The sequence below is a fragment of the Mesoplodon densirostris genome, chromosome 4, assembly GCF_025265405.1.
Source record: "Mesoplodon densirostris isolate mMesDen1 chromosome 4, mMesDen1 primary haplotype, whole genome shotgun sequence".
In the NCBI taxonomy this organism is placed as follows: Eukaryota; Metazoa; Chordata; class Mammalia; order Artiodactyla; family Ziphiidae; genus Mesoplodon; species Mesoplodon densirostris.
Genome location: NC_082664.1, coordinates 165,877,329 through 165,904,782, shown reverse-complemented (window position 1 = coordinate 165,904,782; position 27,454 = coordinate 165,877,329). Strand labels below are relative to the sequence as shown.

Genomic DNA, 27,454 nt, shown 5'->3' with positions numbered 1-27,454 from the left:
AACATATTAAAAAAACCCAATTTTGGTCCTCATTGAACTTACCCTGATTCAGTAACTGCAGATACCAATATGACAATTTATTTACTAACAGTAACAATAACAACAAATAACAATTACATAGCATCTAAGAGCATGATATATCCTGCATAACTGAAGCCCCCAAAATGATTTTACCAAGCTGTATCTCTAATAAGACCAACCTAAAAGTCAAGGTAAAGAAGTTCCTTGCCCAAGTTATTAAGTGAGAGGTAAAAATCAAAGAATAAAACAAACTGAGCTATACGATAAATTTGTCTGGCTTTATAAACATGCGCAAAAATAAAGTGGCTACTTTTGAGGGGAGGAAGGCAGAGGCAGTAATTGGGAAAGGGCCTGAGGGGGATTTCTGGGTTGCGGTTATGTTCCATTTTCTGATCTGGGTGATGGTTACATGACTATATTCAATTTGTATTAATACATCAAGTTGTCATACTTAATAAAGTATATACTTTTCTGAATGTATGTTATGTTCCATAACCAAGTTTTAAAAAATCCACTGGGTAGCTGATTTCTAGAACTTTTTTAAACGAATTTATACAATAACATATTCTAGTACATCAACTCTCTTAAGAAATTCTTCCTCAGATCTAAACTGTTTTCTTTCCTCCAACCTCTTAAAGTTTAAATCACATTGTATAGTTTCTGATGTTTAACCTTTTACCCAAAAAATTTAAGCGTGGTTACTTTAATCTTTTCTAAAAGACTATTTAAAAAAAACATTCTTCAGACTTCATCCAAATATACATTTGTACCTCTGTCAAAAGGAGGAAATACTAGCAATCTGCTAGCAGTATAAATAGATACTAAAAAATCTAAAAAACGGAAGTCATAACATAAATTTAAAGGAACATATACAATATTAATACCCTCAACTTTTACATTCTATATTAGCATTAGACTAGCACTTTACCTTTACCAGCAACTCTATAGGAGTTTGTCACCAATCAATAACGCACATTCTCAGATGTTCAAAGGCTCAACCTAAAAATTTACCTGTGTGTCCTCGGTCTCTGATTTAAAGAAGCTGTCCTGCCTGGACTATGCTGACTTCCAAGCCTAGCAGGACTTGTCATGTAGTCATTAGGAACTGTTGGAGGTTTAACAGGTTCCAGGGTTTTGTAAGGAGTATTTCGTCTAAAGAAGCATAATAGAGAAAGGAATAATGAATAAGAAAGATAAATGGTATTTTCTCCCAAATTTGTGACTGTCCCTTTATAACCAAGTAGAACACAAGTTTTGGGTTTTTTAAATAATAAAGTTTGTTTTTAAAAAACGTTTTAATTGGGATGTATGAATTTTGTTACTTTAATACAAAAGCTAAAATTTGTTGCCTTTTCTTAGGAAAACCAATGGAAAGGGTAATTTAAAAGTTCTCATCTTATTTCTAAAAATCATGGTTATAATTTTTTTAATGCTCAGTAATATCAAACTTTGAAATACATATTATTCCCAGCTCAGTAACCCACAAGCCACTGTCCTTGTGTATTATGGAAGCTAAATATCTCCTCTGCAATTTACTCCTACCTCAATCTAGAGATATGTGAACAAGTACATTCTGATCCTAGATGTGATGCCATTAACTTCTCAATAAATGATTTTAACTTTTCTATCTAATAACTTCGTATGTTTTTTTCAGGGGTAAGGTGTTTACAGAATGAAAATAGAAACTAAGATCCTACAAGAAAGCTGATTGCTGATCCCTGTTACTATAAAATAATGATTCCCCCACCCCTCCACCAAAAATAAGGAGTCTAATTTTCTATAATAAAGTGAACAATCTTTCAGAAACGTCTTACAAAGTATTCAATATTTGTATTGCATTGAAAATTGGAAAGGAAGAAGCCACAAACAATTACCTTTTCTACTTCTCCACTGGCCTTCTCACAAAGCTACTCTAGAATGAAGGGCCCTAAGATTACCAGCAGAAGCACAGTTAGAAGTACTCCAAGTAAAGAGTCCCCAAGTCTCAGGGGAAACAGAAGAACTGCAGGCTAGCAAACCAAAGTACACAAAGTAGACCACTTATTCAAAGCTCTGTAATATCAATATTGCAAATACATGTGAAGACACCATATATGGAACCTTCTGGTCATTTCATTTTAAATAAACGTAACTCAGATTTATACATAAATCTTTTTATATATGTATTTATATATTTATATTTTTTAATGAATTAGAAGATAATAAATAAATGATGCTCATTTACATACATACAAAAAAACTTTTCTAGTACAGAATTCCTTAGAGAATATTACAGAACAGGCAGGTTCATTTTGGATTCTGTTCAAGGAAATAGGAACCAAAATGAATCTGTAAAAGGTAGTATTATCACACAGAAAGGGTCCTGTCACAAGGATCCATACATTTACTTAGGTCACAAAAACATCTCTTCCTTTGACATACAAATCCTCTTGTAATATGTAGCTGAATTCTTACCCCAGTGTTCCCCGGCCTGACATAGGAGGACTCGGTGGTTTCTGAGTAGGAGGATTTGTTCTCGACAGTGTGCCAGTTCTTGCAGGCTGGTTATTTCCATGCTAAAATGTGGAAAGAAAAGCTTTTAGTTTTATATCAAATTGTTCTCTTGGTGTTTTGACACCATGTATTATTTTTTTTAATATCAGAATGTGAAATAAGGATTTCCCAGACAGTTTTAATAACAGACTTTGGTACTACATTTTAAAAAGTGAAGATACCACTTGTACTTGGCTTTTCTTATTATTTTATGCCCTTCATACCAATTTATTGCAAAATACAGGTGAGATGATTGAATTTTATATATTATTTTATTGTTAAAAATGTTCACTGAGATCTAACTTATCTGCAATTCAAATGCTGGGTTTCTTAAAATTTCTGAAATGTGCGCATGAATATAAACTGCAGATCTCAGTGTCAATTTGCTAAAATATTCATCTAAAAAAATCATCTCTATCCCAACAACTCAGTAACAAAGTCATACATAATGCCTGGGAAACCTCCTAATTGTAAGTCAATAAAAGCAAGGCAACTATCAAAAAATGAGCAAAGCAATAAATGTTAGCAAAATTAATGTTCCTATATAAATGCAGATGTCAATATATCTTTGATATATTAACACATCCAAGCTAAATGTTGCTGATTTGAACTGAGTTTGAGTATATTTAATCTACATAAATCCTATGGGGAAAAAGCAGACAGACATAGGAAAAGTTTTCAAATTTTAGTGGCTCTGCAGCCTCTATTGATATAGAGGGGAAACTGTGGATCAAATGATAAGTAGTAACTCTTACCTTGGCTTTTAGCCACTTTACGTTGCAAAAAAAGGGGGGAAAAAGTAGAAATTAATTCTAGATAAGTTATATCTGATAGGACAGGTTTACATTTACAGTTACTCAATTCATGTTAATAAGCTTTTACCCAGCCATATTTCAAATATTTTGTAAAGAAAAGATATCCATAGCAGTAGGGAAATATTCATGGGTATCACATATTTTTTCAAAATAATACATTCATAAGGAAATCACTTAATTATGCCAATCTCATGCAGCTCCAATAATTTCTTAGGTCAGTATTTTATCCTATGAAATTAATCCAACTGAATCACAGATGATTTAAAAAACAAACTTTGATTTAAACACAAACACCATACCTCATTAAATGTATGGCTACTTTAATACATCAGTGTACAAGACCTAAGACTGCTGGATAATGAATGCCCATGTATGAGTATTCATTATTTGAATGGTAGTATAGTATTTTAAAGAGTGATAAACTGCAAATGTTAAAATTCAAAATCACAGCTTGTTTCCCAAATTCAGAAAAGGACCTAGCACCTCAGTGTTTAAAAACAAAATTACAATGCACAGTAATAGCTTAGCCAGATTCTAATTAAGGAACAAGCAAACAGGGTCTGGATACCCTCTCATATGTAGCTTATGAATACAAATCCTGACCAGGCCAACACTAGTAGAAAGTTATATGTTGCTTTAGTTCTAAATTTTCTTCTGAACGAGTTTGACCATAATTCAAAACTGAAGAAAAGCTGCTTTGATCCTAAAGCCTACTTCTATGAAAACTGGCTAGCGTATATATATGAAATAATGTGTCCAAAGCATCCTACTTGTACCACGCCACTTAAGAAAAAAATATCTTCAGGTTGCAGTCTTTTCATTTTGGGGTGGGGTGTGGGGTCTCAAGTTCTTTCCATAATACTTGCCATTCTAAATATGTATCTATCTATCATTTTTCAAGTGACTACAGAAGCAACATTAAGGAAATCATCCAAAAATGGAGTATCCTTTGACTTATATTCTCATCTCTAGAAACTGTGCCAGAATCTTGGTATTCTTTAGTGTTTGTTTAGAATAATATGGCTCATTTTTATCCTGATTAAACAATGTCTGGAATACTACCTAGCCACTACATTTCACACCTGGATTTAGAAATTAAACTTGGAATAACCTTATTATCCTTGAAGATAAGATTTATTAATATGATAGCATTATAATACACTAAATACTATTCTAAAGTAACTTAGAAATATTCTAAATATGACCACACATCTTCCCTCATTTGCTGTTTCAAGTGAACAAGAAACAAACAAACAAACAAAAAAACAGCATACAAGTGTAAACTGGTCCCAAATGAAAGGATGAAAGGAGAATTTAATTGGGAATGAAAATTCTAGTTGAACTCTGCTACTATGCAATGGTGTAACCTTTAACCTCTTATGGAGCACAACCTCCTCTCTTAAGTGCATGTTTATGTATACAGATGTGTCGGGGTTAGCGAATGTTGGAAGGAAATGATCTCTCTACCTTACAACTCAAAATATAATTGTTAGCAACCTACAAAATTTTTCCATTTCAGTGTCCCCCAAACACATTCAAAACTAGGCTTTTTATTTCCTTAAGATCTCACTTCATTTCCTTAACATTTACACTTATGGATGAGTCAGTTTACCATTTCCTTGGAACCTTAGGTTGAAAATAGAACTCTCTTTGATTCCTACCTACCTGCAAGTCCTAAGTAGATCATAAGCTTTGCATACCACAGGTATGAAAGTCTGTAAGATGCCAATTCTTTCTCTGAAATGATTCATTAGCTCACTCCTCTAATAAAATCGAAACCTTTTAAAAATACCATTCCTACGTATTATAAAGCTTTAGTGTTTCCATTAATAAAATATAGTAACTCCTAGATCATATGGTCTTTTCAAGGCTTGAAAACATATGTGGAAAGTCCTTCATAAGTTATGAACCAGGCTATAAAGCTGTTAATTATTATAACTGTTTAACTGAAATAATTTTAAATGTTTCTACTAAGTGCTCAAGCCTTCTCTAGTCTAAGCATACTCTGAAACCTTGTTCTTCCTTTTGTTATGATGAACTTTAGTATTTTTATTTTTATTTTATTAGGATGAACTTTATTGTTCATCTTCTTTTTATTCTCCTTTAGGAAAACTTTCTGGTAGTCTCTCTATGCAAGGATTCTCTTATCCATATCTTACGCTGTTTCCAAAAGTCAAACCAGACTTACCTTAAGACACTTTTTCCATATTTTAAATTCTTACTAAACTTATATGTACCATCTATTTCATAGCATAAAATGCATTAACACAATAAATATCAATTAAATGAATAATACAAATACCAAAACACTAAAATTTACATCATGAAAGAAGAAAATATGATGGAATATTAATCTTGGGGGGTAAAAAACAACACAAAACTTGGTAGCTATAAGAAGAAATATTGGGACTTCCCTGGTGGTCCAGTGGTAGAGAATCTGCCTTCCAATGCAGGGGACGTGGGTTCGATCCCTGGTTGGGGAACTAAGATCTCATGTGCCACAGGGCAACTAAGCCTGCGCACCACAACTACTGAGCCCACGCGCCGCAACGAAGACCCTGCATGCCACAACTAAGACCCAACACATCCCCCCCCAAAAAAGAAAGAAAAAGATAATAAATAATTTTTAAAAGAAACATTAATATATTTGGATACAATTTTTAACAGCCTGTAAATATTTTTTTAAAATACCAAAGCATCAAAGTCAAAAGCCAAACAGCAGGATGAGGAAATATTTGCCAAAATATAAGGAGATAATTTCTTTGATAGAAAAAAGAACCCTTACAAATCAGTTAGAAAACAAACTTCTAAATAGAAAAGTAGGCAAAAGATAAGAAAATAATTCTAGAATTCTTCCAATTCTTCCAATCCTTAAAAGTGCTTTAGACACTAATTTAAAAATAAATCTAAAGTTTTCCTCCTTGTAGTTTTGGCCCTGGCATTTGTTCATTAACTATTACCCAAATTTCCAACTTTCACAGATCTCTACAATCCTCTAGAAATATTTAAGCCAACAATGATTTCTTAGGGAAATAAAACCGGATCAATATAGCTGCAATGAGACTACTGGGGAAAAATAATTATATGTATTTGTATATCACAGAAACAAAATGTGGACGAATAAGCCACATATCAGCTTCTGAGATACACTGTTCTCACTGACCACCCACCCTCCTACCCACGGTCAAAAAAATATTTCAAAATAGTCCGTACAACAATGTGAATGTACTTAATGCCACAGAACTGTACACTTAAAATGGTTAAATGGTAAATTTTATGTTATGTATATTTTACAATAAAAAACTTTAAAAAAAACCTGCGTCTAAAGTATCCACATTACAAAAAGTAGATTGCTAAAATTCACATCTGCAGACTTTCAGTATATATTATGCTGTGTTTACACTTCTCATTTATACATATATAATAAAATAGTTAAATTTTCTCACCCAAAATTTCCTTGTAAAATTTGGTTTCATTTTATACTCTTCTTGTACTATGTATTAAACTGTTAAACACAATTATTAGTGGGGAGATAATAGAGGACAATCACTTCTAAGATGGTGACTTTTTTTTTTAATGAGTGTATATTGCTTTGGTAGGAAGAAAAATCAAGCAAAAGGGGAAGAAGTGAGCGCGTGAGAACGTGTGTGCATGGGTGTATGTATATGCATATGTGTATATACATAATTTTTACTTCCAAGGCAGGTAATAATATTATAAGTTCTTCCAAATTCTCAAAATTCAAATTAACTCAATCTAGTCTAAATACCTTAAGTTAAAATTGAACTTAAGCTCTTAGACAACCCTAGCCACATCCTTGGATAAAAATACAAGAAACCAGTAACCTCCTCTACATTTGCAAAGTGTTCCAACTTCCAAGCCTGACAGTGAAGGGGAGATTCCAATAGTCTCTGAGAAGAGCAGAATAAAGAGCAGTGTTGCCAGCTATACTCCCCTCTTGATCAGGAACCCCAGATAAGTCAGAATGCAACAAATCCAGCAATAGCACCAGGCAGATAACCAGCTAGGAAAAGCTTCAAGATTCTAGCTGACCCCTAAAAAAATTATTATAAATATTCTGGAGACCAGAAAAAAAATCAAGTAATGGTCCTCTAAGAAAGGGACTACCAAATTTCAGAGGAATAGTTTATCTTGGGCAAAGATAGCTAAAGAATTCAGGTCATTCCAGATGCTTCCAAAATAACAGATGAATATCTAAAAAGATGAGAGGCTACAGGTATCCTTCAAGAGCAGCTAATTCTGCCATGCTAAGAAATGGAGAAGGGCAACAAACAATCCCTTTCCTAAAAGCCTGTTGGGGCAGGGGGTGGAAGAGTGGGGAGTGATGCACAGAACAAGACTACACACAATTGTTTCATTTTGCATAAACTGCTGAAATTATATCCACATCCACATAGATGTATTAATACACACATATTTACGAATAAATGAACAAAAGTATTTATAAATTACTTTCTAAACCAATTCTGGAAAGCATATACATTTTTTATTCTTAAATATTCATTCAGTAGTGAAAACAAGACTTGGCATTCACAACACAAATTTATAACATTAGTCTAGGATTCAAACGCTTAACAAATGCGTGGCCATTTTAAGTGTTTATATCTTCTTGAATACAGCCTACTGCACAGGTAAAATTCTGCCCCAAGCTTAGTATAATATGTAACTAGTATTAAATAAATGGTCTATAAAAATTGTAATGCTAATTACTAAGAGAATCTATTAATTCTTTAAGAAAATCAGCTTTCTCACGATATTTCCTATCCAAAATATTTATTGGATATGCAAATTATTTGAAGTTAATGTAATATAAAACGCTTACCTTGACACCATGGCCCACATCATCCAGAACTGTATAGTCAATAGGTTTCCGAATATACCTTACAGGACGCTCCATATTTGCAGGTGCTATTATTTTGTGAGTTCTTGATGTATTCTTATTTGTTGTCAAAATACCAATCTCTCTTCGAGCCACTTTCTCTTTATGAATGTCCACAGTCTATATTTTAAATTTGAACAAAGCAAGAAAATATTATTTGGAAGAGTAAATAATATATACTATATCCACATATAATGGACCATAAGACTGTATCACGTGTCTGTTTTCCAGTGAATAATACTGCATCTTCCCCATCAAAATTAAGCAAATTAATATCTTTCAGGCTCAAAACATGGATTATCTAAAGTGATTAAAAGCACCAACTAAGTTATTGGTTTTGATACCAAAATGATTCTTAGGAAAGCAATTTTCTTTCCTAAAAACCTGGTGTGTGTGGAAAGGGAGGGCTCTTGCTCTGTGTAGCTTACATTTTATTTTGTGGGGATACAGACCAGAAAAAAAAAATCAATAATAACAACTAGATGAAGTACTATAATGACACACGCACAGTTTATTTGAAATTAAAGGTATTTAGAGCAAGATGTCCAACTAGGTTGAGAAGGCTTTATAGAGTAAGTAGGTTTTTAAAAAATGAATAGAAATATAAGAGACAAATATGTAAATTATTCAAGGCAAAAAGAACAACATGTTGCAGACAAAGGTGTAAGAGGAAAAAAAAAAAGAAGATAAGACCAGAGGTTCCAATCTGGCAGCATGCAGCCTACACATCTGCAGCCTCTCTAGTACTGGCCTTTACGGCTTTAAAAAGGTTTTTTTCCCCCTTATTTATTTATTTTATTTTTTTATTTTTTATTTTTTTGTGGTACGTGGGCCTCTCACTGTTGTGGCCTCTCCCGTTGCAGAGCACAGGCTCCGCGACGACGCGCAGGCTCAGCGGCCATGGCTCATGGGCCCAGCGGCTCCGTGGCATGTGGGATCTTCCCGGACCGGGGCACGAACCCGTGTCCCCTGCATCGGCAGGCGGACTCTCAACCACTGCGCCACCAGGGAAGCCCTCCCCCTTATTTAATTGCCAACATTTAAAAACTGGGTAGTAGTCAGCACGTGAGAAATAATTACACAACCACTCAACAATTTAAACTTTGGCCTAACAGTAATGCGAAACCAATAACAAATTTAAGCTGAGTGACATCATCAGGTCTGCATTTTAAAAGATCCCTCTGGCACAGGTGTTGAGGGCAGATAGGAGACTACTGGCAGTTAAGAAGTAATTACAGTAGCCTAGGTGAGAAAATGTAAGTATGGGAACTGAACTGAAAGGGGGTGGGGAAGGTATTGTCAGGAATCAGGAAAAAAAGTTTAATGTTATGTGCATTTCTGCACATCTTGTGAGAAGAGGTACTGATTCCCTTTGTTTTGTATATTTATATAGTAAACAGCCTAAGAAGATATAGTGTCTCCTCAAAGAGCAAAAGGCAGGTTTGTTCACTGTCCGGTATAATAAAGATACTGCCACTCCCCAGGGCAAAGGGCAGGAAGGCTTACTGCCCATTATAAAAGATCTGGTCCCCTAAGCTGGGAGTTCCTTTCCTGTAACACACCCAATTGTGTGTGCAGGCATCAATCACCTGGGTCTCTCTGCAGTATCCTGTAGAAATTGTGGCTGGTTGTCTGACACAAGTGCTGACTAATGCCAGGAGTAATGACAGCTTTTGTCTCTGACCAGGAGTCTCATGTCTTCTACTCGAATCCATGGAATTGTGCAGGCTAACTTGTGAGCTTCCACAAAGGGTAAGATCTCAAACCCCTCACAATTTTTGACAGTTTTGGTAATGAAGATGGAATGCTGACAAAGACAAAGCTTTTTAGAAATGGAATGAAAGGACAGTTAACAGGAACTGAGAGAAGTCCATGGGAATCGTGAGTGAACATGTTGACCAAATTGTATGGTCCCCCCCAGGCAATGTCTGGTCCCCTACTTCATTGCCTGCTCATGAGGCTGAACTGGGGTGGCACTTTCAGGCTGAGTACCAGGAAGTAGTTTCAAACACAGCAGCCTGAATGATGCCCTGGTTACTGTCAGCTATCCACCAAGCTCACCAGGTCGGCCCTGTAAACAACTAGTAATAAGATTTGTCTGGCAGGGCCTCCCTGGTGGCGCAAGTGGTTGAGAGTCCGCCTGCCGATGCAGGGGATACGGGTTCATGCCCCGGTCTGGGAGGATCCCATATGCCGCGGAGCGGCTGGGCCCGTGAGCCATGGCCGCTGAGCCTGCGCGTCCGGAGCCTGCGCGTCCGGAGCCTGTGCTCCGCAACGGGGGAGGCCACAACAGTGAGAGGCCCGCATACCGCAAAAAAAAAAAAAAAAAAGATTTGTCTGGCAGAGGGAGGCGGGAGCACCATAAATGTATCCATGCTGAGGGTGAAAGAAGGAAAACTGTAACCACTGTGGGCAGAACCAGGAGAATCTTTAGCAACTGCTAGTTTGCTGGGGAGATTGATGGGGCGGGAGGGGCACATAATGCTTGTTAAAGAAGAAAGGCAACACCTGGCTATCTTAGTGCTCAGCCCCTCCTGCAGTCCGTCTTCTCAACATTAAACCCATTCGAGATAAGCAAAAGACCTCAGGCTTTGGCAGTGGGCCCTGTCTGCTATAAGACAGTTCTGGCCCTTCTGGGAAACTTTCCCCGAAACAATCTCCCAAGGGCACTGACTAGTCTTTGGGCTCTTCCGTACTAAAGTGGATTTTAAATGATGATTTAGCAAATGATTCACCACAGAATGAGAAACTCACCCACAGAAATCTTGATTAAATTCTATCAGCTTCAGAAAACCCTCCTAAGTCCTTATGCTGAAATCAAGCAAGAATTGAAGAGCTGTTCTTTTGACAATGGAGCGAGCAGCAGATAGTCCACATTAGGTAGACTCCTAAAAACAACGATGCCACCCGTGCAGATCAAGCCCAAGTCGGCCAAAGAGTACAAAGTCATGGCCCCCGCCAGGAAGTGATGTGGCTGTAGCCGCTGAATCAAGGCATCCCTAACGGAAACGGATGATGCCAGTCAGCAACGACGGCCCTGCCACAGAGTACACAACACAGGGCTATGGTGCCCCAAATGCTCGCAGCTACAGCGCCACTCAAAACTGAAATAAATTCACCTTGTTTACTGGTGCAGAGCTGCTCTCTCCCAGCCTCCCCCTACACCCTTTAAAGAGAAAGACTGTTAGGGGCGGGGCCAAGTTCTCCCAGTCCCCAAGGGGAACTGAAGATCAAACATACCCGGGTTTTCGAGATCACTGTGGGGAGGGGAGGGACATTTTATAGCTCTGACTGATATACACTGGAGCCCATGTCACCTTCATGCCTCATCCTGTGGAGGGAGAGGGTACCTTATGCTTTCAGCTATGAGTTTTGGGTGCAGTTCACAGTGGGGAAGAGAGGCTAACGTGTTCTTTTGGGTGGGACTCTTGGTACCAACTCAATGTATTACTGTTGTGGCTTCCTACACTGAATGTGTAATTGGTATTCATATTTTTCATGCTTGCACGGTGAATGCTCTTAAGAGCCAGAGGGGATTATGCCAACTGGGAAGAGCCACATGTAGAAAAGCACTAGCAGCCTTAGTGGCCCACAGTCCTTATGACCCCTCTGAGTACAAGTTTCTGTGCCTGGGTAATGTTACTGACTGGAGCTTCTGACAAGAGGAACAGCCTCCACCAGAGGTGCCCCTTGGACTTGGTATATTCAAGAATGCAGCCAGCCTGACCCCTATGACCTCTCAGCTCTACAGGAAAGAGTGGCAGCTACCCCTTTAGAGAAAATTTATTTTCCATTCTGTTGGTTCAATGAGGCCCTTGATTCACAGAAGATCCCCTAAATGCCTGGGCCTGGTGCACTAATGATTCAACTAAGCTGAGACCCTGTGGTGTTCCGTGGACTGCTGTGCTGTTCAATCTCAGTGCCAGCTATGCAGAAATGAAAGTGGGTGTGGCTGCTGTGCTCTGCGGGCAGAACTCAAGGATGTTCTCAGAGATCTGGCTGATATTCCCAGTGATAAACCTTGTTAGACTTCTACTGATATGGGGCTAATACCCAATGGTAATAGCTGTTTGGGTCTGCTACTTAGAAAACTACAGACTGACATCTTAAAGACTTGGCATATAAACTGTGGAGACAGACAGTAGTTGCCGAGCAGACCATCTGGGTCACTAATATGGGCCATAGTAAGGGCCCATTGTCTGATGAAGCCAACAGGAGTCCAGCTGCTGATGAAGCCTGCACTGCCCAGACTGCCATCTCTGCCGGCGGATCCATCACCACTCCAGATGCGTCAACACATGGACCATCACTGAACAGACACAGAGTAAAGGACTCTCTTCCTGATGCAGAGGCAACCTCTGCGTCCCACACTGGTGACTCCCGGAAAAAGACCCATTCGTCTCATGGTGAGAGAGACCACATCTCCCGCCACTGGCAGACTGGCTACATCAGACCTTTAACCCCGTCTTCAGACCAACAGTAGTGCCTCGCCGTTGATGACACTCTTTCAGGTTATGGTATTACAATACCAATCCAATCAGCTGGCTCCAACCATACTGTGGCCCCTGACACTAATCTGTGTCATGTTTTTCACTTTCCAAACCATTTGCTATCTGACAATGGTATACTTTTTAACACAAAAGTCAACAAAAAATGGGTTGTTTGTCAAAGTATGTGATGGGCTTCCACACTCCCTACCATCCACAGGCATCTTGTATTGGTGAGTGCTGAAACAGCGTCCTTAAAAATCAACTTAAAAAACTCAAAAACAAAAGACAACTGGATTCAAAAATGGTCAAAGGACTTGAATAGACATTTCTCCAAAGAAGATACACAAATGGCCAATAAGTACATGAAACGGTGTTCAACATCACTAATCATTAGGGAAATGCAAATCAAAACCACAATGACACCAATATGTATAAAATAGATAACTAATTAAAAAAACCACAATGAGACATCACACCCATCAGGATGGCTGCTATCCGCCCCCCCACAAACAAAAAAAGAAAATAATAAATGTTGGCAAGGATGTGGAGCAATTGGAACCCTTGTGCACTGCCGGTAGGAATGTAAAACAGTACAGCTGCTGTGGAAAACAGAATGGTGGGTCCTAAATACTTAAATATAGCATTACCATATGGTCCAGCAATTCTAGTGCTGGGTATATACCCCAAAGAATTGAAAGCAGAGTCTCCAAGAGGTACCTGTACACTTATGTTTATAGTGGTATTATTCACAAGAGCCAAAAGGTGGAAGTAACCCAAGTATCCATCAATGAAAGAATGGATAAACAAAATGTGGTATACATATATATTCATTCAATGGAATATTAGTCAGCCTTAAAAAGGGAGGAAATTCTGACACATACTACAACATGGATGAACCTGAGGATATTATGCTGAGTGAAATAAGCAGTCGCAAAAGAACAAGTATTGTATGATTCCACTTATATGAGGTGCCTAGAGCAGTCAAATTCATAGAGACAGAAGGTAACATGGTGGTTGCCAGGGGCTGCAGGGAGAGAGCAGTTAAGCTGTTGTTTAATGGGGACAGAGTTTCAGTCTTGTAAGATGAAAACAGTTCTGGAGACTGGCTGCACAACACTGTGAATGTACTTACACTACTGAGCTGTACACTTAAAAATAGTTAAGATGGGAAATCTTGTTACGTGTATTTTACCACAATTAAAAAACATTTTTTTTAAGTCAACTCTAAAAGATTTCTGACTATACCCCCCTTGGTTCTTCCTGGTTTACATACGTCAGCAAAGCAGGTTGGTCACTGAACATGGCTGTTCCCAGAAAGAGACTGTCTCCTCTTGGCCACTTGGGATCTGCCCGAGCATGATGCTTCATTCTTTCCCCTAATGGAGACCCCATGCTGGCCTGATCAGTACAGCCTCTGGGTGGCAGCCTCTGGGTGGCAGCCCAGCCAAAAGGGGGCCTTGGGAATTTTAACTTAATTGTGGTTTAGCCGCCTGAATTTTCTTGTTGTACTTCTGTGGTCTTAAGTATTCTGCTCACCAAATCCCCTTACATTGGACCATGTGGACCAAAGTGGTGGACGTAATAGGATCTCTAAGTTTAATAAAAATGCTCTCGTCCCTCTGGCACCTGACCCTTCCAGACAAAAACGGTCACGGTGAGGGTCAGGGATAATCGGGAAAAAGGGAAAGGTTAGTGACTGGAATGGGACACACTGATTCTGTAGCAGTGGAAGAAGAACAATCCTGGCACCAGTGGAAGAAAAACGTTAAACCTCAGGAGGTAAGAAGGAGGGACATTTGTGATCCTGTCTTTCTGAATCCCCCAGAACCTTCCTCACAAAGGAGAAGCCCCGGGTGTGGCTCTCCCAGATCGTGCAAGTGCCTCAACAAACTGAACTGCCTGCCGGCTCTGCCATGCCCTGCTGGACAGCTCTGATCACGTGGTCATCCTTCTCCTCAAGGTCACTGAAAAATCTCAGGAAAGCAGAAGATAGTCCTAGCCCCTGAGCCTCCCACACAGAACACCTGCCAATACCTCCAGGTGTCTTTCCAAACCACGCCCCCCCCAATTCCTGTAGCTATCATTCAGCCATCCCTAAGGGGCAGGTGAATGCTACCTGACAGGTGGCACAGACAAACAGGACAGACTGGACTGACTGCCTTCAGGTAACACCTCCAAAAACAAAAAGAAGTACTAGACTCAGTTATTTGTATTGAACTGGGAGCCCTAAGGCTTGCCAGCTGTCCAGGAGGCAACACTGGAGAAACTGCCAGCCTGTGCTCGCTAAGTAGGTCCCACCTGGGGTGGGGGGTGGGAGGGCGGACGACAACTGTAAGCACCACATTCTTCACAGGAGTGCTCATGCGGAAGCCAGGCGTTACCTTACTTCCCTCCAGAAATGTGGTGACGTGCACTGCAGGGGTGATCCTAAGAGACCTTCAAGTGTTTATAAGCAAGCACCACCCACAGATCCTGTATCCACAGACGGCTGTGACCTCTCCAAAGTAAGGCTATTCTTGATTGGGGGGAGGGGGCCCTCCCAGAAGGATAACTGACTTGTTAATTATGTGTCATCTGCTCTGAGGCATTTATGCCTGAAATGGAAGTTATCCAATTAGAAATGGTGGTTTGCAATCTGTCCCTGACTTTAGCTGAGGTGAACAATGAGATCGTGTCAGCCCTGGAGCCGTTCAGGTCAGCGTCAGCTCACGGGCCAGGGCCAGGGTCGTTATGGATGACAGAACTGCCCTAGACTTCCTGCAGGCGAGGCCAAATCTGTGCATTCCCTAATGCTCCTGCAGGACTTGGGTCAAGTAGAAAGTCAGTACAGAAACTTAAAGAGAAAGCCACTGGGCTCTCTAAGGCAGACCCTGAAGGTTTATGGTATTTGTTCAGCTGGCTGGTCTAGGACCCTGGGGAGCACAGATGAGGTCAAGATTGCAGCTTGGCCTCATCCTGCTACCATGTTGACAGTACGTAAACTAAATTACATGTTTTATGAGACAAACTGAATGGCTCCAGTCCCAGGCTCTGTCAGATAGATTACTCAGGGTGGCCAATGAAGAGCGTAATCATGGGAAATTTTACCAGAAGCCAAGAAGGGAGAGACGTGAGGGGTGAATGCTGCTGGAAGGCAATTAGCCTTGGGCCACTGCATTTCTGTCCATCTTGTAGTGGAGGCGCTGCCTCTCTTCGTTCCAGACTATCTTAAGTATGTCTGTCCAGCGAACAGCGAACAGCCAGGAAGGAATCAGGAACAAAGGGCAGGTTTGTTCACTATCTAGCACAATAAAGACGTCACCTCCCTCCAGGATTAAGGTCAGGCAGGCTTACTGCCCATTATGAAGGTCTGGAGGTTCCTCTCCTGTAACAGGCTGCACTGCAAATGTAGGAGCGGCGCCACCACACGCATCACTCACCCTCCACACAGCCCTCCACGGAGCGTGGGGCTGGGAAACCAGCAAGAACGCTAACAACTCCGATCCTGCTACTGCCGTGAGGAATCAAGTCCGATGTCTCTGACTGAGAAGTCTTGTGTCTTCTACCAGCATCCATGAAACTATGGCAGGCTAACTTGTTAAACTGCAGTTAGCTACATTTGTGTGTGTGTGTGCCCCTACATATCTCAAACTCCTTCCCTGTCTGACAGTTCCAGCACAAGATTAACTAGTACAAATTCTGGCTAAATTTTGCTTGACATGGAATTAAGTTTAGGTACTCATTATTCCACAGAAGGAAAAATAGAGATTTCACTGGAAAGGAAAAAAAAAAAGATGGATCACCACTCACCTTGGTGTGCTCCTAACTCCCAAACACTCATACTGTGTTCTCCTTTACAAGGCCGCCTGACAGGCATGGTGCCTCCCGGTTTAGTCGTAGGATCTTCCCCTTTTCTCCTTGGCAAACTCATCCACATTCAGGTCTAATTTACTCTTAACACTCACATAAACTTTTCTCTATTCTAGACCTCTCCTCTGCGCTACAGAATCATACAAACACCTGCTATGTTCCTCTGGGATATTTCAATGGTACCTCAAAATGAATGTGCCCCAAATCACACACAGAGTCGACTTTACTTCCTACTTCAGTTCTCTATCAAGTTATATAGTTCAGACATCCAGCACTTATTTCATACCCAGTATCACTAAATCTTGTCACATTTACCTTTAAGTACAAGAAATTTGTTTCCTTCTGTTTCCAACACTTTAATCCTAGTCAATCTACTATCATCTCTCACCTTGGCTACTGCATCTGCCGTCTAACTGGTCCACCTGCATCCAATCTAGCCTCTTTCCAATCTGTTCTCCACGGTATAACCATGGTGATCTTCACCAAAAAAGTAAACTTGCAAAGACAAAATGAAAAAATCTGAAGCTATCTTACCTGCTTAAATCCTACTTAAAAGAATATCCCACATGGTTCCCAGTCTTCATGGGAAAAACAAATTCAAAATGGCTCAAGTTCTTTCCATATTTTTCTCAAACATCATGGTGTCCACAACTCTCTTTAAAATCATCTTTTTTTCATCCTTCCCATTTCCCTCACACACTGTAGAACTATTCAGGACACTATTTCAAATTACTTGAAAAAACTTTTCTCTGAGTTTACTCCCTCCCCAGTCTCCCAATTCAAATCATGAAAGCCCACATCACAACCCGTCCAGCGGTGTACAACCCTCCATATGACAGGGTGAGTGAATAAAGCAGGAGGAGGAGGAGGGGAACGGGCTTGGAACATTTGTATAACAACAGCATGCATATGTTCACCAAGCCAAAGTTAGCTTTTCCAAGGAGACCAATTCCTTCTCATATTTGAATTTCCTTACTTTCACACTTTACCTTTAGATGGCAAAAGAAGCAGTCTGATATAAAGAAAATTAGTTTTCAATTCTAATATAATAACCATAAAATTCAAGAGTATCTCAAGCTGAGAGGGACTAGCAGGTTGTAGCACCCTACAGCAATCCCCAGACCCATGAAGCACAGGTGAAAACCACTCATTTTTTTTTTAAAAGGGCACACAAATGTGAAATCAGAAAACCTTGGTTTGAACACTCTTTCATTTACTAGTTATGAAATTTTATACAAGTTTTAACTCACTAAGATTCCATTTTGCTTATATAAAATGGGGACTGGGATAATATTAGAATCTATTTATAATATTGCTTAATACAAAAAGTACCAGAAAAAATTAACCACAACCGAATCATATTTATCAAACTATCCAATCTACAACCCTGCAATTAAGGCAAAGTATTTTCCAAAATATTAATATAAAAACATGGACACAGCACATGGTGTATTAGGAACACTATAGACGTTGAAACTGGAGGACATTAAGCTAAGTGCAATATGTCAGATACGGGGCTGGGGGTGGGGGAGACATATCATGATCTCACTCATATGTGGAATCTTAAAAAGTTGAACACTAGAAGCAGAGAGCAGAATGGTGGTTACCAGGGGCGAGGAGGTGGGGGAAATGAGGAGATGTTGGTCAAAGGGGACAAAGTTGCAGGTGTGCAGGATGAATAAGTCTAGAGATCCAATGTACAGCATGGTGACTACAGGTAATAATAATAATAATAATAAAGATTTTAGAAAGCTCCTCAGAGCCCAGTCTAACAAGCATTAAGGTTCTAGAAGCTTGAAACTCATTGATTCCAAGGTAGACAAGTCTTAAAGGCTAAAATTCATTTGAAAGAAGAAAGCAGATCTTACAGATATGGGTATCAGTAGGACAAACTAGAGAAAAGATAGAAACCCAAAGACAAGTTCTGATCAATGACCATGCTTGATGATTCAGCACCTTAAGGAGAACTGATAAATAGAAGGAATGTATATGACATACATTTGGAAGTAATGAATCCAATGAACAGGCACAGGGTGATCACCTTGTAAGGCATTAGTATATTCTTAAAGATCTTATCTATAATCCAAAACTCACAAAAATTCAAGAACTAAGTTTAACACAGGACAGTATTTGTTTCCTGCTTAAACATCAAATGACAATAAAATAGTTTAACAACTCCCCTGTCCAGTTTTGAAATTACACAATGGTTCCTAATTATTTTTTTAATTTGAAGAAAATCTTCACATTTAAAAAATAATTTTTTGAATTTTATTATTATTTTATATTGCACTTTAAGCACATAAAATGAAACAGTACTGCAATGGGCTGGTAACAAAGACATACCTGCAGTAGCCTAATACAAAGTAAACAAGGCTTGGATCTGGGTAACGTTAAGAGGCACAACCTAGAGCTAATAAAACACAACTAGAGGGGCTTCCCTGGTGGCGCAGTGGTTAAGAATCTACCTGCCAATGCAGAGAACATGGGTTCGAGCCCTGGTCCAGGAAGATCCCACATGCCGCGGAACAACTAAGCCCGTGCGCCACAACTACAGAGCCTGCGCTCTAGAGCCCGCAAGCCACAACTACTGAACCCACATGCCACAACTACTGAAGCCCGCGCGCCTAGAGCCCCTGCTCCGCAACAAGAGAAGCCACCGCCATGAGAAGCCTGCGCACCGCAACGAAGAGTAGCCCCCGCTCAACACAACTAAAGAAAGCCTGCGTGCAGCAACAAAAACCCAACGCAGCCAAAAAATAAATAAATAAATTTATTTATTTAACAAACAAACAAACAAACAAACAGGGCTTCCCTGGTGGCGCAATGGTTGAGAATCTGCCTGCTGCCAATGCAGGGGACACAGGTTCGAGCCCTGGTCTGGGAGGATCCCGCATGCCGCGGAGCAACTAGGCCCGTGATCCACAACTACTGAGCCTGCGCGTCTGGAGCCTGTGCTCCGCAACGAGAGGCCGCGACAGTGAGAGGCCCACGCACCGTGATGAAGAGTGGCCCCTGCTCGCCGCAACTACAGAAAGCCCACGCACAGAAACGAAGACCCAACACAGCCATAAACAAACAAACAAATAAATAAAATTAAAACAAAAAACAAAAACACAACTAGAAAACTTTCCTGACAGACTTACCATGACAAGTACAAATAATATCAAGAGTTGTGAGAAAGAATAATAGCAATGGGGAACATAGGAAAATCAGCAGAAATATTCTACCCCCCAAAATAATCAGAACACCCTGAATAACCCTAAGAAACTCCCTCCCCATGCGGTAATAAACAGTGAAATGAGAGTTTGATAGATTAACCTGAAAAAAAAAAAATGTGTGGCCTTCAAAGCCAAGTACAACACACCGCACCTATTCACAACCAGATACACGTCTCATTCCTCCACTCCCATCCAATGTAGTATTGATGCCAAATCTTCCCAAACTGATCTTCAGCTTCGAGCCTCTCAATAAAAACCCTAACGGGGTTTCTCATGGTTTCAAAATACATACAGAAGGGCAAAGGGGAAAGAATGACCAAGACATGGTTTAAAAAAAAAAAAAAAAGAAAGGGGGAGGTGGGGGCTTGCCTGCTGACATTTATTATAAAGCCAAAGTAAATAAAACAGTAGGGTTCTTAAATAGGGTTAAATAAATGGACCAATTCAACAGAAGATACAACTCAGAAACAAACTCATGATCATAAAGAAACTTGTTACCTTACAATGATTGCACAGGAGAAAAGAAAGCATTATTTAAATAGGGCAACTAGTTTGCCAGATAGAAACACAGAAAATGGATCCCTACCTCACGCTAGAGGGAAAAAACCAACTCCAGATTCATTAAATGTAAATGCAAATAAGTGGCAAATTTATACTTGAAATATTACATTAATGAGAATGAACTACTATGAATGAAATATATGAAATACAGATAAATAGTAGAAACATAACACTGAATTAAAAAAGCAAGCTATACTGGGCTTTGGTTTTGACTACATACAGCCTGAATCTATTTTTATTAAACTCAAACCCAAACAAAATTAAACAGTAACTATTTAAGGATACATATAATTTGTGATAAACTTTAAAAGGGCAAGGAAATAATGATAATAATGCCCCTTGGGAGTATAGATTGAAGCACAAAGGTAGAAAAAACAGAATTGACCATTTTCTAGTTAACTTTGGTGGTAGAGTCACAGATGTTTATGCTATTATAAATTACATTTATTCTTTTGAATGTTATTTAGTATAATTTTTTTAAGTCTTTAAATTGCACAAAAAGCACAAATAGAGCACAGAGAAAAAAATGACTACTATTCCTGGAGCATTATCAGAAGACTCCATAAAAGAAACCTCACTTTAGCCAGCCATATCTGGCAGGCCAAAGAGAAGAAAGTAGACGGGGCGGAGCGGGGGTGGGGGGCATTCCAAGCAAAAGGAACAGTATAAGCAAAGGCAAAGAGGCGTGAAAATACAACACCTGCCTAGAGATTGGAGAAAATTTTAAATAGAATGAATAAAAATAAGTTGAACTCTACTCATATTAAGAGTTATTAAAGAAAGACTAAAGAAATTAGGAAACCAAACTTGACAAGTTCTTTTTAAAGGGCCAAGCGGACCCTTCATAGTATGAGCAGAATGAGAATTGAACAGGAATAGGTAAAATAAATTGTGTAGAAAGCAAAGGTTCGAAGGAAAGAACAGTTACAATATTCCAAAAGTGATTCTATTTAAAAGAAAAACAGTGTTTTCCAAAATGAGTGTTGAAATAAAAAGATAAATTTCACAAGTAGACAAGATTTTTAAATTGCCTTTTAAGACATGATTATTTAAAATTATTGTATGGAAATATGTTGTTTTAATTATACTCTCCCTTACCACTTTGGGAAGTTGGGGGGGCGGTGTGTAAAGAAAGCATATGCTCCTTTTAAATATCCTTCAGAAAACAATTCTTTTTAATTATCAAAAGACAGGCGGGAAAGAAGTACGACATAGCAAAACTACTAAATATTTCACATATTTTCTTCAATATCATATCCGAAGGCCTACTAGCCCCACAAATGACAGTGCCAATACAGCGAGGTCATTATAGGTTTCAAGCAAAGAACCTTGTATGTAAGTAAAAGCACAATAAATGCTCGCTGAATGAGTAACTACAGAATGAAAACCAAAACACTTTTGCCCTGAATAGAAAAAGGAGAGGAGTATGAAAGGGGTAGAAAAAGTGTAAAAGAGTCCTGAGACCAGCCACACACAGAAAGCCTTCAGCTAAGAAAGAGACAATCTTTGTCTGTTACTGCTTATTTGGACCAACTCTGGAAATGGCCCTATGCCCAAAATTCTGTGTTACAGAGCTTTGTTCAATAAGCTTGAAACAAGGTCCCAATCAACTGCGAAGTTAACTTGATTCAGAATGACCTATATATACACACTATAAAACAGACCTATTTAGAAAAGATGAGCTGCAAAATAAGACTCTGGTGGAAGAACATAATATAAAACACCCAGATCAGAATTATTCTGAAACATTTTATCCTGGGAAAAACTGGATCTGTCACTAACACGTTGGCCTACACCCAACTTTAGTACAACACAAGGACACTTTTCTGTCTCCTCCCCTCCTGCTTAAGAAATATAATGCACACTATACAACACTCTACATGGCAATTATGTGTCCACATCAAAAAACAATTTTTTGTGCTTAATTTAGTGATAATCATTTTTGATCCAAACCAGGATCTAAAGTAAATATGAGCTTTTGGGCCTCCCTGGTGGCGCAGTGGTTGAGAGTCCGCCTGCCGATGCAGGGGATACGGGTTCGTGCCCCGGTCTGGGAGGATCCCATATGCCGCGGAGCGGCTGGGCCCGTGAGCCTGTGAGCCATGGCCGCTGAGCCTGCGCGTCCGGAGCCTGTGCTCCGCAACGGGAGAGGCCGCAACAGTGAGAGGCCCGCATACAGCAAAAAAAAAAAAAAAAAAAAATGAGCTTTTAAGAGAACATTAGATCACAGTTCATCTTCTACATGTCACTCATAAACTTGTACTAATTCCCCAACTCCTTACCCAAGAATTAACATTTGTTTTAATATCTCATGAGTGTCTCTCCCCTCTCAAAAAGATAATATATTTAAAATTCTGTAGAAATGCCAGGCATTATAATCTAATGACTTCAATAGCATAGACTCAGAAAGCACACTGCACAGATTTACAAGTAGACTCTACCATTTACTAGCTGTGTAGCCTTGAGCAAATTACTAAACTACTCTATGACCTCAGTTTTCTTACCAGACAAATGAGGTTTAAAAACAAAGAATTTTATCAACCTCACACAGTTAATATGAGGATTAAATGAGGTAACATGTATAAAGGATTTTCAACAGTGTCTGGCATGGAAAGAACTAAATAAATGTTAGCTTTATTTATTATTATTTATTATTATTATTATTATTCTATGTTCCCAAATCCATATTCAAGTGTTTAACTCTGAGTTTACCAGATGATGTTAAACCTGTTAATGCTTATAGCCAATAATAAATACAACTCTTATGAGCAATCTTAGAAATTAAAAATTGTTATTTAATTCATTTAAGATGTTCCAGCTATATTAGACATATAACAAGGAGTGTAAATCAGTATTATCAGAAGAGTCAAATCCAACACTTTAAAAGGATTTGGATTGTACTTAATAATAACCTCTCTGAGCCTCATTTCTTTCATATTCATCACAGGAGTATTTTTGGTCCTGTAATTCTTCTTACAAGAAAGGACAAGGGCTCCCCTGGTGGCGCAGTGGTTGAGAGTCCGCCTGCCGATGCAGGGGACACGGGTTCGTGCCCTGGTCCGGGAAGAACCCAAGTGCTGCGGAGCGGCTGGGCCCGTGAGCCATGGCCGCTGAGCCTGTGCATCCGGAGCCTGTGCGTCCGGAGCCTGTGCTCCGCAACGGGAGAGGCCACAGCAGTGGGAGGCCCGCATACCAAAAAAAAAAAAAAAAAAAAAAAAAAAAGAAAGGACAACATTTGGGGATATTTATACAGAAAGAATATTTAAAGATACAAGTTGGTAGATGAAATTTAGAGATTAAATTTAGAGGATTGATTACATTATTTTGTGTATATATATATATATATATATATATATATATATATATATAATTGAATATATATATATTTTTTCCTCCCCAAAATGATAAAGGGAAATAAGAGGAGGAAAATCAGTGGCCAAGAACTTCCAATAAATCGCTGGATATCAGAAAGCAAATGGAAGCAAGGTAACTAACTGAACAGAACAACAGAAGAAGCCCAAAACGCCCGTAGACAGCAAGGCAATTTATTCTAAAAGAAAAAAATAACCCTTGAGAGGCTAAGAATTTGGAAGCAACAGTTTCTTTAGACTACAAAAGTGAGGAACAGAATCAAAACCACAATGAGATAGATACCCCTGGACATCCACTAGGATGGCTATTTTAAAAAAATAGATAAAACAGAGATTGTGAGGATGTGGAGAAAACTGAAACCTTGATACACTGCCAGTGGCAATGTAAAATGGTGCAGCCACTTCGGATAACAGTTAGCAGTCTCTTGAAGGGTTAAACACAGCGTTACCAGAGGATCCAGCAATTCCACTCATAGGTATATAACCAATATAACTGAAAACATATGTCCACACAGAAACTTGTACACAAATGTTCATAGAAGCATTATCCATAATAGCCAAAAAGTAGAAACAGTCCAAATATCCATTAACTAATAAATGGATAAATCTGATATATCCATAAAATAGAATATTATTTGGCAATAAAAAGGAATAAGCACTGACACATGCCACAATATGGATAAGCTTTGACAACATCATGCTAAGTGAAAGAAACCACTGCAAAGGACCACTTACTACATGATTCCATTTATATGAAATACCCAGAATAGGCAAATCTACAGGGATAACAAGTAAATCGTTAGTTGCTTAGGGCTAGGTGGAGAGAGGATGCAGGGATTGGGGAGTGAGAGCTAAGAAGGATAGGGGGTTTCCTTTTTGGGGTAATGACAATATTCTAAAATTGCTGTGGTGATGGATGTGTAACTCTGTGAATATAACAAAAGCCACTGAATTGTACACTTTAAGTGGGTAAATTGTATGGTATGTGAATTCTATCTCAATACAACTGCTCTTCTTTTAAAAGTGAGGAACAGAGCTAAAAGCTGGAGAATTGAGTGTCTGTATACTGAACTGTTGAGTTCGCCGTCCTTCCACTCACCATGCTCTCAAATGCCAGCTTTTCCTCATAAACACAACTCTCATGAAAGAAATTAGAAAAACTCTTCACTGCAGAAACAGAACAGCACAAGAGAAGACTTCTAAATACTGAAGACTTGGGTGGGGCCCTGCCCAAAGCCCAACCCCCACAACTGACAGTCTCTGTCACATATTTATAGTTTCTACTTAAGCATTTCAGTTCCTCATGGTTAAATAGAAGCAGACTAGGATCACCAGATTATTTGATATAACATTGCATGGGGGGTGGGGGAGGACCTAAAACAAAACAAAACAAAACAGAAAAAAAGAACATGAAAAAAAAAATTTACAGAGACTAGAGGAATCCTTTTTTTAAAAGGATTTATATTATATGAAATATATATATTCATATGTCATATATGTTTATATATTATATGAAGAGTAAAAGGTAATTCATTAATAAATAAGAATCCAACTTGTGAAAAAGAGCAAGAAAATTCTTAAAAATTAAAAACAATAGCAAAACTTAACAATATAAATATTTGATACACTGGAATTTATAGTTGAGAAAGTCTCCCAAAGATGTAGAAACTAGAAAGGAAAACAGTACTAAAATATTAATTCACAAGGTCTAATATCTGAATAGAACATCTAGAAAAAAAGAACAGAGAATACACGGGAAAAGAAATTATCGAAGAAATAACACTAGACCCGCCCCCCCAAAATATAGTAGCATATCCCCCAAGTGCCAGCATAATGTACTTTCAAAAGACCAATACCGGGCTACCCTGGTGGCGCAGTGGTTGAGAGTCCGCCCGCCGATGTGAGGGACATGGGTTCGTGCCCCGGTCTGGGAGGATCCCACATGCCGCGGAGCGGCTGGGCCCGTGAGTCATGACCGCTGAGACTGTGCGTCCAGAGCCTGTGCTCCGCAATGGGAGAGGCCACAGCAGTGAGAGGTCCGCGTACCGCAAAAAAAAAAAAAAAAAAAAAAAAAAAAAAGACCAATACCAAGTTATTTCCCTGTGAAATTTCAAAACACCACAGCTAAAGAGAATAAATATTCCAAAGGTTTCCAGAGAGAAAAAGACAAGTTACATACAAAGGATCTAGAATCAGAGACATATCAGACATCTCAATGACAATACTGGAAGCCAGAAGAAATGGACTATATTGCCTTTCAAAGGAAAATAATTTTCAGTCTAAAACTAAGGGCAGTACAGCACAGTGATAACAAGCAGATTCTAAAATGAGACTTCCTAGTTCAAATAATGCCATTTAATAGCTGTATGATCCTGAACGAGTAATATAACTTCTTTGTATATCAGTTTCTTCATCTGTGAGATGGGATTGTTGTGAGAATTAATTCATAAGTGTTCATGTGTGTAAAAAGCCTAATACACAGTACTTACTATAAAAGTGCTCTAGAAAGCAAGACTGGGTAAAGAAAGGGGCGATACAGAACTTAGCTTTTCACTATAATCCCTTAGGTAGTATCTGACTGGCTTGGACACACTCACATATTATCAGACAGACAGAGGGAATTGTGAAATGAAGCCCAATGATAACACCTGGGCAGAGAAAAATATCCATATGCCTTTAGCTCAAATGAGACAGAAAAATAGAAAATAAAAATTGTATTGAAAGAGAACCACCTGACCAGACAGTCAAAAAGGGAAACAGGATGTTGTGAGAAAGATTCTTGGTCTGGTTGAGCAGCAGAACCAGAGTAATCCAGGACAGGCTGGGTCAGATTAAAGAAAAAAGACACCGTTTGTTGATAAAACAGAGTACTTAAACAGAGAAACTGACTTTTAATCACAGTTAAATGACAAGCTTGTTCAAAGATGAGATTCACTGAGGCTTTGGGGGTTGGTTTTTGTTTTGTTTTCTTTTGAGGCTAAATTTAAAGCATTTTAAATTAAAAGATAATAGGAAAATAAAAGTAAGAGAAATAAGACCTCATATCTTATGAAAACTCAGGAATACCTTGTTAATATAAGGAATACCAACCGAGGCAATATGACAGATTAGATAACCTGAAAAGTCTCCCACTTACAAACTGCCTAAACATGCTTGATAGACTATGACAGCATCTTTTTAAAATTCAGTCCAATATTAAATAGAGCAAAGAAAATCCAGGGAGAAGGAGAAAGGAGGACTAAAAGAGCAGAAAATATGAAAGAAGCTATTCTACAGGGGCTTGCTGGCCACTAACAAATGGGCTTAGACTTTTATGCCAAATGGGAACTAAACATAAGGCCTTGGCTTGCTGAAGGTGGGAAGATAGAACTGACATGGCAAAAGGAACTTTGCAAATGTGATCAAGTTAAGGGTCTTGAGAAAAGAAGATTATCAGGATTACTGATGTGGGCTCATGTAATCACAAGGGTCTTTAATTAAAAGGGAAAGAGGGAGGCAGGACAGTTAGTGCTGACCAGAGTGACGTGATGTGAAAAAGACTCAACTGGCCATTTCTGGCTTGAAGATGGAGGAAGAGGCCACCAGCTAAGAAATGCAGGAAGCCTCTGGAAGCTAAAATAAGGCAAGAGAACAGCTTCTCCCATAGAATGTCCAGAAAGAACAATCCTGCCCGCATCTCAATTTTGGCCCCAGTGAA

At 39.0% G+C, this 27,454-nt stretch overlaps 1 protein-coding gene across 13 annotated transcripts in view; it reads right to left on the bottom strand.

Annotated features, from left to right (window-relative positions):
* The window catches only part of ABI1 (abl interactor 1), a 100,754-nt gene that overhangs the window by 19,764 nt on the left and 53,536 nt on the right, over positions 1-27,454 (bottom strand). For 9 of the 13 annotated variants that reach the window (XM_060097644.1, XM_060097645.1, XM_060097633.1 and 6 more), the window contains exons 3-6: positions 8,212-8,388; positions 3,309-3,323; positions 2,476-2,576; positions 1,033-1,173 (exon numbers count right to left, since the gene is read on the bottom strand). In XM_060097644.1, coding sequence (XP_059953627.1) covers positions 1,033-1,173; positions 2,476-2,576; positions 3,309-3,323; positions 8,212-8,388 — 434 coding nt within the window. The remainder of the gene's footprint in view (positions 1-1,032; positions 1,174-2,475; positions 2,577-3,308; positions 3,324-8,211; positions 8,389-27,454) is intronic. The other 4 variants (XM_060097635.1, XM_060097640.1, XM_060097636.1 and 1 more) reach the window with 1 other exon arrangement.